An 18,460-nucleotide genomic window follows, 5' to 3' on the forward strand; every position below is an offset into this window, starting at 1 on the left:
TCCTACACAAACCAAGCAGGTGTGGTGAGAATGACTAACCCTCGAGTCTGCATTGTGTGAATTTACTCGCTCAGCTGAGGGATATTTCAGTACAATTGAAAACTGTTTTTCCAGAAACAAGAAGAGATGCAACTAAAGTCAAGTTCGACGAAATTTTGAGACATCTTGAACTCCTGGTAAAGTTTTGAAATGCACTATTTTTGCTGGTACACAATTTCACCCAGACACCCAGCTGGCGAGAGTTACAGTACTGTGGCCCCTGAGAACGTTACAGGAAGGCTGTGGCTGGCAGTAAACATGTTTATTCAAACTTGACTGTGCACGGGGGGATGTCGCAAGCCAGAGACGTCAGTGTCAGTGTGACCTGCTGGTTGTGTGTACCTCGGAGAGGGTCATAGAGTGATACAGTGTGGAAACAGGCCCTTTGGCCCACATCGCCCATGCCGGCCAACAATGTCCCAGCTACCCTAGTCATAAAGTTTAATGAACTCTACACGAGGAAGTGGCAAATATGTTGCTCCATATAGCGTGACAATGGGAAGGGTTCGGAGACGTGCATCCTATGATGTACGTCTCCCTCCCCGAACAGTAATCATCTCGTGTGCGTCGAGAACGGACTTTAAATCGTGAGGTTTATACAAAAAAAAACATCTCTTAGCACCGTCGTGAGTTACAGAAAAATATGAAAATGATTCCTCTAAAATTACTTGTTGCGTATTATTGATATATGTGGAGATTCGTCTCCTGGACCCCGGCACCATGGGGGGTCCTCTCGCCCGTCCCCCTCCTCTGTCTCAGCAGGAGCCGCAGCTCCTGACACACGACGAGGCCATCTGCCCGCACAGCCCGCTGTTGGCCATCACGCCACACTTTGAATATTTATCTCGGCACAGGTCGGCTGCAAGGGGTGGTGGGGTGGGGTGGGGTGGGGTGGGGGGAGGGGGGGGGAAAGAGAAGACAGATTAGACACTGCGTAACTCCCAGCAAGTTTAGTTGCACCTTCATAAATAAACCTGGGGGGACATAGAGAGTTGCTGCCTCACAGCGCCGGAGACCCGGGTTCCATCCTGACCAAGGGGCCGTTCTGCCCGTGACCCGTGTGGGTTTTCTCCGGGTGCTCCGGTTTCCTCCCACACTCCCACTCCAGGTTTGTAGGTTAAAGGGCTTGGTATCAAAAATATAAATTGTGTGTGTGTTAGTTAATGTGCGGGGATCGCTGGTTGGCTGGGACTCGGGACAAAGGGCCTGTTTCCCTAAATTTAAACTAGATTAAATTTAAATTTTTTAAATTAACTTTGATTAGTACGGGTATCAGGGGCTACGGGGAGAAGGCAGGAGAATGGAGTTAGGAGGGAGAGATAGATTAGCCACGATTGAATGGCGGAGTGGACTTGATGGGCCGAATGGCCCCTTTTTACTCCTATCACTTACGAATGTATAAAGTGTTTTAACGTTATAAGTGCCCTGACCCAGCACAGGGCGGGGGGGTCTCAGTGCAGTTGAGGATCAGGAGATAGACACAAAATGCTGGAGTAACTCAGCGGGACAGGCAGCATCTATGGAGCGAAGGAAATAGGCAACGTTGCCTTTCCTTCCCTGGGGAGAAGGAATGGCCGACCTTTTTCGGGTCGAGACCCTTCTTCAGACTGATGTCAGGGGAGGGGGCGGGGCGCTGAAGTCTGAAGAGGGGTCTCGACCCGACAAACGTCGCCCGTTCCTTCTCTCCAGAGACGTGGCCTCACCCGCTGAGTCACTCCAGCATTTTGTGCCGACCTTCGATTTTACCAGCGTCCGCAGTTCTTTCTTACACGTGATGATCAGACGACGCGGACTCACCTCTCAGTAGCTCTTCGTGAGCACAGATGGTGCGGACGCAAACTTCCTTGTTGACCACGTAGACTCTGCGGAGGCTGCAGCGCAGAGAGGCACAGGGAGAGATGAGCACAGAAACAGACTGAGGCAACAGACCGAGTCACCTCTGGAGCAGAATTAGGCCATTCGGCCCATCGGGTCCACTCTCCCTCCTAACCCCATTCCCCTTCCATCTCCCCATTAACCCTTGAGCATAGAGTCTTAAGCCCCTGTCCCACTTGGGAAACCTGAACGGAAACCTCTGGAGACTTTGCGCCCCACCCAAGGTTTCCGTGCGGTTCCCGGAGGTTGCAGGTGGTTGCCGGAGGTTGCAGGTAGTGGAAGCAGGTAGGGAGACTGACAAAAACCTCCGGGAACTGCACGGAAACCTTGGGTGGGGCGCAAAGTCTCCAGAGGTTTCCGTTCAGGTTTCCTAAGTGTGACAGGGGCATTACAGTGTGGAAACAGGCCCTTCTGCCCACCCCAGCCAACGTGTCCCAGCTACACTACTCCCACCTGCCTGCGTTTGGCCCATTTCCCTTTGAACCTGTGTCCAGTCTCAATAGACAATAGGTGCAGGAGTAGGCCATTTGGCCCTTTGAGCCAGCACCGCCATTCAATGTGATCATGGCTGATCATCCCCAATCAGTACCCCGTTCCTGCCTTCTCCCCATATCCCCTGACTCTGCTATTTTTAAGAGCCCTATCTAGTTCTCTCTTGAAAGCATCCAGAGAACCTGCCTCCACCGCCCTCTGAGGCAGAGAATTCCACAGACTCACCACTCTCTGTGAGAAAAAGTGTTTCCTCGTCTCCGTTCTAAATGGCTTACTCCTTATTCTTAAACTGTGGCCCCTGGTTCTCTATTCCGCTCCCTGCCTCAACTGCCTCCTCCGACAGCTCGTTCCATACACCCACCACCCCTTGTGTGAAAAGGTTACACCTCAGCTTCCTATTTTCCCCATTCACATTAAACCTATGACCCATGTTAAAGACTTCTTAAATTTGTAAGTGTTAGGGGTTGAATTAGGCCATTCGGTCCATCAATCATGACTGAATGATCTCTCCCTCCTAACCCCATTCTCCTGCCTTCTCCCCATAACCCCTGACACCTGCACTAACCAAGAGATGAGGGTGGGTGATGGAGGCTCAGAGATACAGATAAAACCTCTTTGGAAAGCTAAATGTTGGCGCCCTGGTGTGCTTACATAGAAACATAGAAAATAGGTGCAGGAGGAGGCCATTCGGCCCTTCGAGCCAGCACCGCCATTCATTGTGATCATGGCTGATCGTCCCTTATCAATAACCCGTGCCTGCCCTCTCCCCATATCCCTTGACTCCACTAGCCCCTAGAGCTCTATGAAACAGGTCTTACCTGAAACAGGTGTGCTTACCTGTAAAAACAGAGGTTCTTGAGGCACTGCTTGCAGGGTTTGTGGACAGAATAGAGCCTGGTGCACGGATACTGCTCCTCCCTGCAGTCTGACGGGCAAAATAAAACAGACGCATCATTGTAGGTTTAGTTTAAGAGACACAAAATGCCGGTGTAACTTTGGCCATCACGGTGGAGCAGCGGTAGAGTTGCTGCCTTACAGCGAATGCAGCGGGTTCGATCCCGACTACGGGTGCTGTCTGTACAGAGTTTGTGCGTTCTCCCCGTGACCCGCGTGGGTTTTCCCCGAGATCTTCGGTTTCCTCCCACACTCCAAAGACTTACAGGTTTGTAGGTTAATTGGCTTGGTAAATGTAAAAAATGTCCCTAGTGTGTGTAGGAGAGTGTTAATGTGCGGGGATCGCTGGTCGGCGTGGACTCGGTGGGCCAAAAGGGCCTGTTTCTGCTCTGTGTCTCGAAACTAAACTAAACTCAACGGGACAGGCAGTATTTCTGGAGAGAAGGAATGGGTGACATTTCAGGACGAGACCCTTCTTCAGTTTAGTTTAGTTTAGATTATTGTCAAGTGTACCGAGGTACAGGAAGGAACTGCAGATGCTGGATTAAATCGAAGATAGACACAAAATGCTGGGGTAACTCAGCGGGACAGGCAGCAGCATCTCTGGAGAGAAGGAATGGGTGACGTTTTGGGTAAAGACTCTTCTGTAGAGGGAGCGGGAGGAGGTGGAGGGGAGGCTGGTGAGGGGGAGGAAACTGCAGCGAGTTTAGTTTGGATTATTGTCACGTGTACCAAGGCCATTTTGTTTGTTTGTTGGAGTTCCTTCGTGCTCTTGAAATCTCCAAACATCTGAAAACCAAATTAAAAAATGCACGCCAAACCGATGAGTTTGTAAGAACTCGTTGTAAAAAAACTCTTCTGCGATTACCGTGAGCGGCTGATCGCGCTGTTGTAGATTTTGTCCGTTTTGTTTAGATTTGAGGAAATGGACGTCGCAATTAAAAGTACATATTTCACAAATGATCCCTAATGGTTTCCAGGGACTGAAACAGTGCCAACGTTAAAACAAACAAAAGAGAAACAGCGATCACTCTCAAATAGTCCCTCCGAGCGAGCTAGACTTCACGGAGACCTAGCTAGTGTGGTTAATTTAACCCGTTGCTCACCTAAACCAGACCCTTATTGCACTTCAATGGTAGACAAAAGTGCTGGAGAAACTCAGCGGGTGCAGCAGCATCTATGGAGCCAAGGAAATAGGCAACGTTTCGGGTCGAAACCCTCGGATTTTGGGGAACGTCTGAGTATTATCTGTAAACTCCTAAGTCACAAAGTCACAATGCCCATATAAAGGTCCATGTTGGTCAACGGTTATGCATGGACTCGAGTTCATTATCGAGTCTGAAGAAGGGTTTTGTCCAGAAACGTTGCCTGTCTCCTTTGCTCCATAGATGCTGCTGCACCCGCCGAGTTTCTCCAACGTTTTTGTGTGACTCGAGTTCATTGTTTGGTTACATTAATAGAGACTGCTTGGACAATGGGTCAGGCAGCATCTGTGGATTTCTTTTGCCGACTTCCTGGCACCCGTCATAGTCGCAGCAGGTTGGCCGAAAATGTTCAACGTGTTGAAAATCCAGCGGCGACCAGAAAAAGGTACGACTCTTTGGGCGACTACTCACGGCCATACAGGGGTCACGTGTCGACGTGTCTGCGTCTATGACAAGTGCCGGCATTCGCAGAAACAAATCGGGTAAGTGGGACAGGCCTTTTACCACTGGACATAGAATAAAAGTGACAACAGAAATCTGGGAATAGGGGGGGTTGCTAAATACAGCTGGGTGCGTTTATTAAGTTATAAAGACTGAAAGCTGGATTGAAGTTTAACTTTTGGAGCAGTTGAAGACTAAACGTTTGGCCGGGCTGCATGGAGCAGTCCAAGGTCTCCCATGACATTAAAGATTACAATAAGCAGTAACTAGAGATCAGGGTATCCAAGCCCTGTGGGACAGCAACCCAGGAGGCCTAGACAATGGAGTTACTTACCAAGAGGCCCAGGCTCCGTTGGTTCTGTCTCGAACTGTGTGTCTGTTAAGAAAATGAAAGAATAGCAATGAGCTGTGTCTGAGTGATCACCAACATCTGTTTAAACAGCACATTCCTAACCACCACAGTTTAGTTTGGTTTTAGAGATACAGCGCGGAAACAGGCCCTTCGGCCCACCGAGTCCGTGCCGACCAGCGATCCCCCGCACATTAACACTATTCTACACACACTACAATTATACCGAGCCAATTAACCTCTCCTTGTAGCTGTTACTCAAGCAAGAGGCACAGAAGTGTGAAAACACACGTGACAAGAAACGCAACCAAACTAAACGTGGGCTCAGCGGTGGAGATGCTGCCTTACAGCGAATGCAGCGATGGAGATCCGGGTCCGATCCCGACTACGGGTGCTGTCTGTACGGAGTTTGCACGCTCTCCCCCTGGGTTTCCTCCGACATCTCCGGTTTCCTCCCACCCTCCAAAGACGTGCAGGTTTGTACGTTAATTGGCTTGGCGTAAATGTAAAAATTGTCCCTAGTGTGTGTAGGGATTGAGTTGTCCCTAGTGTGTGTAGTGATCGCTGGTCGGCACAGACTCGGTGGGCCGAAGGGCCTGTTTCCGCGCTGTATCTCTAAACTAAATCTAAGCGCTGGAACCTGCCCAGAGTTTGTGAAACTGCATTGACAATGGGAGCCTGTGTTTGTGCCCTGCATGGGGGGGGGGGGGGGGGGGGGGGGATCTTTCATCAAGAGTTACTCCGTGGACACACAGGGTTCACAGCTGTTGGCAGCCTTGCTGGAGCTGCATGTCCCACACACACTGATTGCTGTGTGTAATTCCCGCTCTCTTTAGCTCTGCTATTCCAGGGGGGCCACAGCCGACTAGAGTACAAGCAGCTGGGAAGTCACGGCCTTTAGCAGCGAGTGCACTCTGTGAGGAGCAGCTGGTAGTAATCGTGGCACGAGGTGATCTGCTGGCCCCCCCCCCCCCCCCCCCGGCAGTCGAGGGGCTGGTCGCTGCAGTCAGTCCCAGCCTGCTCCTCTCGTTCACTGTTGTCCCCACTGCCCCTGGCCACTCCGCCCAACTCTCCTTACACGCTGGCGCAGTGGCAGAGCCGCTGCCTCATAGCGCCTGAGTCCCAGGTTCGATCCTGGCCACGGGTGCTTATCTGTACGGAGTCTGGTCGTTCTCCCTGTGACCTGCGTGGGGTTTTTTTACGGGATCTCTGGTTTCCTCCCACACTCCAAAGACGTATAGGTTGGTAGATTAATTGTCTTGGAATAAATGTAAATTGCGCTGTTCAGGTAGACACAAATTGCTGGAAGGAATGGGTAACGTTTCCGGTCGAGACCCTTCTTCAGTCTCGACCGGTGACGTTCCTTTCCTCTAGAGATTCTGCCTGACCCGCCGAGTTACTCCAGCACTTCGTGTTCGAGTCATAGAGTGATACAATGTGGAAACAGGCCCTTTGCCCCAACTTGCCCACATCTTAAAGATAGCGGAGTCAGGGGATATGGGGAGAAGGCAGGAACGGGGTACTGATTGTGGATGAACAGCCATGATCACATTGGTGGTGCTGGCTCGAAGGGCCGAATGGCCTACTCCTGCACCTATTGTCTATTGTCTATAGTCCCTTGTGTATGTAGGGTAGTGTTAGTGTACGGGGATCTCTGGTCAGCATGGACTAGGTGGGCCGAAGGGCCTGTTTCCATGCTCTGTCCCTAAACTAAACTTAAGTAAAGTAAATTAAACTCCCTATCTCTGTGCTGCTCCACAACTACTAAAGGCATCATTCAACATCCCAACGACATTTTGTCATGGAGTTAACCCTACGGTTGATGCTTATTGCATTAAATATGAAGAGTAAGAACCACACTATATGTAGAACACTTTAACTGCACGCTGTATTCCAAGTTCACATTGACTAATCTTACGAATGATGAACTTTTAAAAAGTTTAATTTAGAGATACAGCGCGGAAACAGGCCCTTCGGCCCATTGAGTCGGTGCCGACCAGCGATCCCCGCTCACTAGCACTATCCTACACACACACACGAGGGACAATTTACATTTGTACCAAGCCTGCCAAATGAACTGTGCACGTCTTTGAAGTGTGGGAGGAAACCGGAGAAAACCCACGCGGTCTCGAGGAGAACGTGCAAACTCCGCGCAGGCAGCACCACTAGTCGGGATGGAAGCCGGGTCTCTGGCGCTGCGTGGCAGCAACTCTACCGCTGCGCCACCGTGCCGCCGTTATGTGGAACAAAATACAGTATGAAGACTTACCTGTGTAATCAAAGTCTGGGTTATAATCAGTCGGAGCTGCGGGAAAGATAAACACACAATTATCATCGGCACTTCGTACCATTACATCACCGGTTTTTTTTAAACTAAAAATAACTTTAATCAATTATTTACAAAAATGATATGTAGAATAAATAAACCCACCACCATGATACAAAGCAAAACAAATATTCTTAAATACTGCATATTATATAACTATTTCCCCATGCTTGTCAAGGATTCCACCCCCGCATCTCCCCCCCCCTCCCTCCCTCCCACCCCCAACGGTCCCGGACATCCCCCCCGGGCGCCCGTGGACGGCGAGCCCGTTGCCTCCTGCTTGGTAATCCGCTTCACGCCAACATCCCCGACCAATGGGTCTCCATCAGAGTTCTCAACTCTTTGCCAAATGGTCGGCAGAAGCTCCAGAGGATCTGTGACGATGCCCCTTTAGGTTTGCCTGACCCGCCGAGTTGCTCCAGCACTTTGTGTCTATCTTTGGTATAAACCAGCACCTGCAGTTCTTTGTTTCTACACATGAACTAAAGACTGTGTTTTTTTTACACTAGTATTGGAGTTATAAATGTGTTTAGTTTGTCTTTATTATACATTATCTGCGTGCATTTGCGTTTAGAAGTTCATGTGATAGGAGCGGAATTAGGCCATTCGACCCATCAAGTCTACTCTCCCATTCAATCATGCCTGATCTATCTCTCCCTCCTAAACCCATTCTCCTGCCTTCTCCCCATTACCCCTGACACCCGTACAAATCAAGAATCTATCTAACTCTGCCTTAAACACACCGACTGACTTTGCCCCAAACAGCCTTCTGTAGCAAAGAATTCCATAGATTCACCACCCTCTGGCTAAAGAAATTCCTTCTCATCTCCTTCCTAATTCTGAGGCTGTGACGCCTGGTCCTAGACTCTCCCACTAGTGGAAGCATCCTCTCCACATCCACTCTTATCCTGGCCTTTCACTATTCGGAAAGTTTCAATGAGGTCCCCCCCCCCCCCTCTCATCCTTCTAAACTCCAGCAAGTACAAGCCCAGCGCCATCAAACGCTCATCATATGATGACCCAACTCATTCCTGGGATCATTCTCGTAAACCTCCTCTGGACCCTCTCCTGTATCAGCAACATCCTCCCTCATCCGGGGCTTGTGAAACATCAGCGAGTCAGGATTCTATTGTTCTGTTGATGTTACACAAGACAGTTAAACGCTCTGGGCCGGACAGATTCTTACGTATCGGAGACTGTCCGTACTGATCCTGAAAAGGTGGCTGTAGGGCGTACTGGTCAGAATACTGGCCCTGAAGCAGCACTGCAAGACAAAGTGGGTGAGAGGTGAAGTTACACACAAATCAAACAGTACAACACTGAACACTGATGTAAAGACAGTAACAACTAGAAAACAGGAGAGGCTCTCGACGCAAGGCCGTCTCCCATTCCTTCTGTCCAGAGATGCTGCCTGACCCGGTTTAGTTACTCCAGCATTTAAGAAGGAACTGCAGATGCTGGAAAATCGAAGGTACACAAAAATGCTGGAGAAACTCAGCGGGTGCAGCAGCATCTATGGAGCGAAGGAAATAGGCAACGTTTCGGGACGAAACCCTTCTTCAGACTGATGGGGGTGGCGGGGAGAAGAAAGGAAAAAGGAGGAGGAGGAGCCCGAGGGCTGAGGAAGGGGAGGAGACAGCAAGGAGAATTCAATGTTCATTTTTTGTTTTGGATCTCCCAATTTTGTTAGCCCTTGCTGTCTCCCCCCATCCCTCAGCCCGCGGGCTCCTCCTCCTCCTTTTTCCTTTCTTCTCCCCGCCCCCCCCCCCCCCATCAGTCTGAAGAAGGGTTTCAGCCCAAAACGTTGCCTATTTCATTCGCTCCATAGATGCTGCTGCACCCGCTGAGTTTCTCCAGCATTTTTGTGTACCTTCGTTACTCCAGCATTTTGTTTGTCTCTCTTCTGCAGAAAACAGGGGTGAAACGGTGGCACAGCGGGTAGAGTCGCTGCCTTACAGCGCCAGAGGCCCGGGTACGATCCCGACCACCGCACGGGTGGCCCGGTTTCCTCCCACGCCCCAAAGACGTGCGGGTTTGTAGGTCAATTGGCTTTGGTGACGATTGTAAACCGTTCCTCGTGTGTGTGTGGGACGGTGCTGGTGTACGGGGCGATCGCTGGGCGGCGCGGGCCGAAGGGACTGTATCCGACGACAGATGGCACAATGGGCTAAGTGTTCGGCTGGCAACCGGAAGGTGGCCGGTTGGAATCCCGCTTGGAGTGCATACTGTCGTTGTGTCCTTGGGCAAGACACTTCACCCACCTTTGCCTGTGTGTGAATGTGTGTGAGTGATTGGTGGTGGTCGGAGGGGCCGTAGGCGCAGATTGGCAGCCACGCTTCCGTCAGTCTGCCCCAGGGCAGCTGTGGCTACAGAAGTAGCTTACCACCACCGAGTGTGACTGAGGAGTGAATGAATAATGCGATGTAAAGCGCCTTGAGTATTAGAAAGGCGCTATATAAATCCCATTCATCATTATTATCCGCGCTGAATCCCCAATCTACACGAATGAGAATGCCTGCGATACCCAGTGGGTCAGGCAGGCGGTCTGGTCTCAACATGAACCATCTAATGGTCTCACATCAACGCGGTCTTCCTTTCATCCAGCCCTCCCACACAGAGGGGGAGACAAAAGGCGCTGGAGAAACTCAGCGGGTGCAGCAGCATCTATGGAGCGAAGGAAATAGGCGACGTTTCCTTCGCTCCATGCAAAGAGTTGAACAATCTCCACTATAGGAAATAGGTAACGTTTCGGGCCGAAACCCTTCCGGGTTTCGGCCCGAAACGTTGCCTATTTCCTTCGCTCCACATAGACGCTGCTGCACCCGCTGAGTTTCTCCAGCGCTTTTTGTCTACCTTCGATTTTCCAGCATCTGCAGTTCCTTCTTAAACTGGATGTTTTTGTGTTGAACTTCTTTTTGAATGCTATGTTGTATTTTTATTAGTGTGCTGCAAGGACATCAGAATTTCCCCTGAATAAGGGGATTAATAAAGTTTAATCTAATCTAATCTAATCTAACACCTCCCACAGAGGGAGCAGCAGGACCCCCCCCGTGGAGAGGGAATTGGACCGACGCTCATACCGCTTGTTATGACTAACAGCCCAGAGATGGGACGCGGTTGCCAAGAAGTTTCGCTCCACGTAATGGAACTTCAACATAAAACGCCTGTCCCATCGTTGCATGATTACACACAATTTACACAAACACACGAAGGCCTCAGGCCTGCCAAAGCACAGCCACTGGCAACGGGACATCCATGTTGATGCAAGATGGAAACTGCTGGAGTAACTCAGCAGGACTGGCAGCATTTGCATCTGCATCTGCATGAGGGCAGGGAAGGTTCAAACAAGAGGACATGATTTGAGAATTAAGGGACAAACGATTAGGGGTAACATGAGGGGGAACTTGAAAGGGAGGGGGAGGGGTAGGGGGAGAGGTGGAAGAGGGACAGATGGGGAAGGGGGGAGGGCAGAAGGGGAAGGGGTGGGGGAGAGGGGAAGGGTGGTTTGAGATCTTGGTGGTTGTTGATTTTTGTTTTTCTTGTAGTTCTTTTTTGTGTTTTGGGGGTTTGTGTTCCGCTCTTTTTTTTCGAGTTTTTTCTTTTTTTTCCACCTCCAGTTTAAATTCCATTTGGAATATTTTGGAGGACCAAGAAATCAAGAACCAAGACACTTCTTTCCTCAGAGTGGTAGCTGTGTGGAATGAGCTTCCAGTGGAAGTGGTGGAGGCAGGTTCGATTTTATCATTTAAAAATAAATTGGATAGGTATATGGACGGGAACGGAATGGAGGGTTATGGTCTGAGTGCAGGTAGAAACATAGAAACATAGAAAATAGTTGCAGGAGTAGGCCATTCGAGCCTGCACCACCATTCAATATGATCATGGCTGATCATCCAACTCAGTATCCTGTACCTGCCTTCTCTCCATACCCCCTGATCCCTTTAGCCACAAGGGCTACATCTAACTCCCTCTTAAATATGGCCAATGAACTGGCCTCAACTACCTTCTGTGGCAGAGAATTCCAGAGATTCACCACTCTCTGTGTGAAAAATGTTTTCCTCATCTCGGTCCTAAAAGATTTCCCCCTTATCCTTAAACTGTGACCCCTTGTTCTGGACTTCCCCAACATCGGGAACAATCTTCCTGCATCTAGCCTGTCCAACCCCTTAAGGTAGATGGGACTAGGTGAGAGTAAGTGTTCGGCACGGACTAGAAGGGCCGAGATGGCCTGTTTCCGTGCTGTAATTGTTATATGGTTATATTATATGGTTATATTTGTGGAGGGACATGGACAGTCTACGCTTCAGGTCGGGAGGGACCCTTCTTCAGACAGGTCCCCACTCAAAACTTCGCCAATCCACTCCCTCCATTGATTCATAAATTCATAAGTTCTAGGAGAAGATTTTGCCATTCGGCCCATCACGACTACTCCGTCATTCAATCATGGCTGATTTATCTTTCCCTCTCAACCCCATTCTCCTGCCTTCTCCCCGTAACCTCTGACACCTGCACTAATCAAGAATCCGTCAATCTCCACTTTAAAAATACGCAATGACTTGGCCTCCACAGCCGTCTGTGGCAAAGAATTCCACAGATTCACCACCCTCTGGCTGAAGAAATTCTTCCTCATCTCCCTTCTAAAGGTACATCCTTTTATTCTGATCCCAGACTCTCCCACGAGTGGAAACATCCTCTCATCCACGCTATCTCGTAAGTTGTAATGAGGTCCCCCTCATCTTTCTAAACTCCAGCGAGTAGAGGCCAAGATTCAAGATTCAAGAGAGTTTGTCATGTGTCCCTGATAGGACAATGAAATTCTTGCTTTGCTTCAGCACAACAGAACATAGTAGGCATTGACTAGGCCTAGGCCGTTCACACTAGTTCTATACTATCCCACAATCGGATCCACTCCCCTACACACTGGGGGCAATTTCACAGAAGCCAATTAACCTACAAACCCGCACGTCTTTGGAATATGGGAGGAAACCGGAGCACCCGCAGAAATCTCGCATGGTCACAGGGAGAACGTGTCAACTCCACACAGACAGCACCCATTGTCAGGATCGAACTTGGGTCTCTCCCGCTTAAAGGCAGCAACTCTACCGCTGAGCCACTGCGCCGTCTGTGGCAATGAATTCCACAGATTCACCACCCTCCGACTAAAGAAATCCCTCCTCATCTCCTTTCTAAAGGTCTGCCCTTTTATTCTGATCTCCATTTTTGCTACACGCCTACAACAGAAGCTTCTGTACCCGCAGCATCCCTGGAGAGAAGGAACGGGTGACATTAAGAGTCTGAAGAAGGGTCTCGACCCGAAACATAATAATAATAATAATAATAATACATTTTATTTATGGGCGCCTTTCAAGAGTCTCAAGGACACCTTACAAAAATTGAGCATGTAGAGGAAAAACATGTAAGGGGAATGAAATAAATAGTAGAGACATGGCTAGTACACAAAGTAAAGACAGAATTCAATACAAAACACAATATGAGGCAATTAATGCACAGATGAAAAGGGACGGGGACGTGGGGCTAAGGATAGGCAGAGGTGAAGAGATGGGTCTTGAGGCGGGACTGGAAGATGGTGAGGGACACGGAATTGCGGATCAGTTGGGGGAGGGAGTTCCAGAGCCTGGGAGCTGCCCTGGAGAAGGCTCTGTCCCCAAAACTGCAGAGGTTGGACTTGTGGATGGAGAGGAGACCGGCTGATGTGGATCTGAGGGACCGTGAGGGTTGGTAGGGGGAGAGGAGGTCAGTGAGATATGGGGGGGCCAGATGGTGGAGGGCTTTGTAGGTGAGGACCAGGATTTTGTAGGTGATCCGGTGGGAGATGGGAAGCCAGTGAAACATCACCCGTCCCTTCTCTCCAGGGATGCTGCCTGTCCCGCTGAGTCACTCCAGCACTTTTTGTGTGTGTCTTCGGTTTAAACCAGCACCTGCAGTTCCCTCCCGCACACTCTCCCCACTCACCGGGTAGACAGAGAAGCACGAGGCAGGCGGTTTTGCCGGACATGTCTGCAGTCAAGATGTGGTTGTAATTCCAGGTGGTCCGTCTGAGGGAAGAATGAGAGCGGCATTAGCGGGAAATACCCGAGTGCTCACCAGCTGATCACAGACCGCACTTCCCTGAAAGCCCCCCCCCCCCCTGCATCGAGCTCCCACACAACTCAAACCAGATATAGAACGTAGTTTAGTTTAGTGATACAGCGCGGAAACAGGCCCTTCGGCCCATCGAGTCTATGCCGACCTCATACTGAAGAAGGGTCTCGACCTGAAACCTCACCCATTCCTTCTCTCCAGAGATGCTGCCTGTCTCGCTGAGTTACTCCAGCTTTTAGTGACTATCCTCGGTATAAACCAGCATCTGCAGTTCCTTCCTACACATGAGAGAGAGAGAGAGAGAGAGGCCAATACATTTGGCAGGTACCTTTATGTGAGTAATGATTACCCCCTTCACTAGAGGATACATCCAACGCAAGATAATGACGGGTAACATCAGAGCAGGTTGGCACGGTGGCGCAGCGGTAGAGTTGCTGCCTTACAGCGCCAGGGACCTGGGTTCCATCCGGACTATGTGTGCTTAGTTTAGTAGAGTTCAGAGATGCAGCGCGGAAACAAGGTCCTTCAGCTGACCGAGTCCGCACTGACCAGCGATCCCCGCACAGTAACCTTAGTCTACACACACGAGGGACAATTTACAATTACACCAAACCAATTAACCTTCAAACCTGAACTTCTTTGGAGTGTGGGAGGAAACCGGAGCACACGGAAAAAACCCACGCCGGTCACGGGGAGAACGAACGAACTCCGCACAGACAGCACCCGTGGTCAGGATCGAACCCGGGTCTCTGGCGCTGTGAGGCAGCAGCACTACCCGCTGCGCCACCGTGCTATCTGTAACAATCCGCAAGTCCAGTAAAGTCCGATCAAAGATAGTCCGAGGGTCACCAATGAGGTAGATAGTAGGTCAGGACTGCTCTCTAGTTGTTGGTAGGATAGTTCAGTTTCCTCCCAAACGCCAAAGACGTACAGGTTTGTGGGTTTAATTGACTTCTGTAAATTGTAAATTGTCTCTCATGTGTGATATAGAACTAGTTTAGTCTCGTTTAGAGATTCAGTGCAGAAACAGGCTCTGCACCACCAGATCTGCACCAACCCTGTACATCAACACTATCACACACACACACTAGGGATAATTTACACTTATACCAATTACCCTACCAACCTGTACGTCTTTGGATAGACAATAGACAACAGGTGCAGGAGTAGGCCATTCGGCCCTTCGAGCCAGCACCGCCATTCATTGTGATCATGGCTGATCATCCACAATCAGTACCCCGTTCCTGCCTTCTCCCCATATCCCCTGACCCCGCTATTTTTAAGAGCCCTATCTAGCTCTCTCTTGAAAGCATCGAGAGAACCTGCCTCCACCGCCCTCTGAGGCAGAGAATTCCAGATTGTGGGAGCACACCAAAGTTCTCGGAGAAACCCCCACGCCGGTCACGGGGAGAACGTGCAAACTCCATACAGATGCCCCCGTGGCCAGTGTATGTGGGACTGAGTCCTGTCTCCAGGCTGTATCTCTAAACTAAACTAATCTAAGAACACAAACAACTTCAGTGCTGGAATCTTGTGTAGACCATAAAGTGCTGGAGTAACTAAGCGGGGTCAGGCAACAAACATTTGTGGACGACATGGATATGCGACGTTTCAGGTCGGGACTCTTCTTCAGACTCTGAATACTGAAGAAGGGTCTCGACCCGAAACGTCACCTAGTCTTTTTTCCAGAGATGCTGCCCGAGTTACTTGTATCTGCCTTCGGTTTAAACCAGCATCTACAGTTTCTTGCTACACATCAGAGGATATATCTCTAAATCGCAATGATGGAGCAGAATCGTCGGTTAGTGTGTCCCCCCTCCCCACACACCAGTTGCCCTTAGTGCTTGAGGCGACTAAGAAGAAGGGTCTCGACCCAAATCATTCTCTCCAGAACCATTCCTTCTCTCCAGAGATGCTGCCTGTCCCGCTGAGTTACTCCAGCATTTTGTGTCTGTCCGGTTTAAACCAGCATCTGCAGTTCCTTCCTACACATCTCTGGGGAACAAGGATAGGCAACGATTTGTCCGTCTTCCGTCTGAAGACCATTCATCAGAGTTCAGAGTCTGAAGAAGGGTCCCAACCCAAAACGTTGTAATCAGGCAACTGAACCATACGTCCACAACTGGAGAACTCTGATGAAGGGACCAGACGGAAGACAGACAAATCTCTCTTAGTGCGAGAAGTTGTGGGTTTGGAAGTTGCTATCTTTTGCTCGGGATTCCAGGATCTGCAGTCTCCAGGGTAAACCGAAGATAGACACAAAAAGCTGGAGTAACTCAGCGGGACAGGCAGCATCTCTGGAGAGAAGGAATAGGTGATGTTCTGGTCGAGATCCTTGCTCAGACTGGTTGGGGATAAGGGAAACGAAGAGATATAGACAGTGACGTGGAGAGATAAAGAGCAATGAGTGAAAGATATGCAAAAAAGCAACAATGATAATTTTGCATATCTCTAACGAGGCCATTTTGCATATCTTTCATTCATTATTCCTTATCTCTCTGCATCATCGTCTATATCTCTGAAAGGGTGGGGGAGGGGGTAAGAGGGAAGTGGGGTGGAGAAGAAGGGAGGGGGAGAGGGAGGGAGGAGGAGAGAGGGGGTGAGGGGAGGGGGAAGGAGGAGAGGGGAGAGGAGGGAGGGGGAGAGGGGTGGGGGGAGCGGGAAAGGGGAGGGGAGAGGAAGGAGAGGTGGGAGGGGAGAGGGGAAGAGGTAAGAGGGGGGGGAGAGGAGAGGGGGGGAGGAGGTGGAGGATAACTAGTGGATGTGTCTCTCTCCCCCTTTGTCAGGGCCACGGGCTAAGCCATTAGTGGCAATTCCTCAGGAAATTTTGTTTTCAAAACAATTAATTAAAACAAAGCTGCAAATCGGAAGCTAAGGAAACCAATATTCATGTCTAAAATACTTTCTATTGTAATCATTTTATAACTAGCATTGCTGTATTGCTCGGATTGTGGATAAAGATCCCAAAGCACTCCAGCAGTCTGATGAAGGGTCTCGGCCCGAAAAGGTCACCCACTCCTTCTCTCCAGAGATGCTGCCTGTCCCGCTGAGTTACTCCAGCATTTTGTGTCTGTCTTCCATGGAGTTGTCTCTGCCTGGGATCTGGCTCCATTTTAGCAGATTTGCCCAGTCTGCAGCATTTACTCTCTCACACACACACACCACAAATACATCTGGATACAATTAGTGGCACCTCACACACACACACACACCTCCCCCAACCAACTTCCCCATCCAAAGACCTCACAGCTCAGCAGAACAAAGAGTTGCTTCACTTCTGAGGAACCTCTCCTGGAAAAACAGTTAACTTTTTCTATTTTCTTTACATCTATGGACAGATAAAGAAAAGAGTTAGGCGCCACTACCCTCTCAAGACGAGGCAGCTAGTATTTATTTTCTCTCCCCTTGTTTGTTCTCTCTCCTGAATGATTAACCATGTGCATCAAGCCCTCAATGTAACTCAAGGGGCACTGCTTGCCTGCAACCCAAGATTCAGATAATCATCACTCTAAACGAGCCCAATATAAAAGGCTTCACCCCCACACCCCAATTTTACATCAGCCCTTGCTTTGCCCAGTTTACGTTAAATTAAACCGAGGGATTAAAGATTCAGCCACAGAAGCAGATCCGAAAGACAAGTTTTGGCTGAGGTTAGGGCTTGAAGTGAATTGAATAACGCAGGTAAAAGAGACGGAGTAGAGGTGAGAAGAGAGGGGAGAGAAGAGGGGAGAGGATGGGAGTGGAGAAGAGAGGAGAGGAAAGGAGAAGAGAAGAGATGAGTGGAGTGGAGAGGAGAGGAGAGGAAAGGGAGAGAGGAGAAGAGATGAGTGGAGTGGAGATGAGAGGAGAGGAGAGGAGAGGAGAGGAGAGGAGTGGAGTGGAGATGAGTGGAGTGGAGATGAGAGGAGAGGAGAGGAGTGGAGTGGAGTGGAGTGGAGAGGAGAGGAGAGGAGAGGAGAGGAGAGGAGAGGAGAGACGAGTGTTTAGGGGGGAGCAGATAGACCTGTGCACCCTGATACTGATGCCCAGTGCATGCCGAACTTGTCCTTACCAGATCCTCCCGTGTAATTCTCAGAGTGAGTCTGACTGAAACACTCTCCAGATGGCACAGCGGCTTCAGCCCAGATGCTGGACTCCACTGGGTCTTAAAGACCCGATGCTCTGCAGCAAGACCAGCCCCAGAAACACATACAGCTCCCGCCCCCTCCCCTGACATCAGTCTGCAGAAGGGTCTCGACCCATTCCTTCTCCCCAGAGACGCTGCCTGGCCCGATGAGTTACTCCAGCATTTTGTGTCCATCTATGATTTAGTTTAGTTTGGTTTAGAGATGTACAGTATTTATATATTTTACAAAAAAATGAAAAACCAAAAGGGGAAGAAATTTGGATTGAATCAGGAGCCCCTTGTGAGCAGTTTGTGCCCCTTTGAAAATCTGGGGCTAGCAACAACACAATGGGCCGAATGGCCTCTTTGTCATTAAAATCCTCACAAAATGTGTGAGGTGACAGGGTGAAAGTGGCAGGAATCGCGCTTGGTCACTTGGGGGGGGCACAAGGTCTAGGCTTAGTTTTCTTTAGCCACTAGAGGGTGGGCAAACTCCATGAAAAGCAGGCGGCAGTATAATTTAAGGCATATTAGTTTAGTTTAGTACAGTTTAGTTTAGTTTAGAGATACAGCGCGGAAACAGGCCCTTCGTACAGACAGCGCCTGTAGTCAGGATCGAGCCCAGGTCTCTG

The 18,460-nt window shown here is 49.8% G+C and overlaps 1 protein-coding gene across 1 annotated transcript; it reads right to left on the reverse strand.

Annotated features, from left to right (window-relative positions):
* Nucleotides 1–613: 613 nt before the first annotated feature.
* On the reverse strand, nt 614–17,903 carry mfap2 (microfibril associated protein 2). Its single transcript, XM_033048388.1, has 8 exons — nt 17,775–17,903; nt 13,595–13,677; nt 8,808–8,885; nt 7,565–7,600; nt 5,281–5,322; nt 3,244–3,331; nt 1,837–1,910; nt 614–898 (listed from the first exon to the last, which is right to left on the reverse strand). The coding sequence occupies exons 2-8, from the start codon at nt 13,635–13,637 to the stop codon at nt 795–797; spliced, it is 465 nt and encodes a 154-aa protein (XP_032904279.1). The 5' UTR covers nt 13,638–13,677; nt 17,775–17,903; the 3' UTR covers nt 614–794.
* Between the last annotated feature and the right edge of the window lie 557 nt (nt 17,904–18,460).

This window comes from Amblyraja radiata, chromosome 31 (assembly GCF_010909765.2).
Source record: "Amblyraja radiata isolate CabotCenter1 chromosome 31, sAmbRad1.1.pri, whole genome shotgun sequence".
Classification (NCBI taxonomy): Eukaryota; Metazoa; Chordata; class Chondrichthyes; order Rajiformes; family Rajidae; genus Amblyraja; species Amblyraja radiata.

Coding starts and splice junctions, on each gene's coding strand:
- mfap2 (XM_033048388.1), bottom strand. CDS start 13,637: ATGTCCGGCAAAACCGCCTGCCTCGTGCTTCTCTGTCTACCCG. Junction 8,886..13,594: donor CGTGCTTCTCTGTCTACCCG/GTGAGTGGGGAG, acceptor TTTGTCTTGCAG/TGCTGCTTCAGGGCCAGTAT. Junction 1,911..3,243: donor AAGAACCTCTGTTTTTACAG/GTAAGCACACCT, acceptor TCTGCGCTGCAG/CCTCCGCAGAGTCTACGTGG.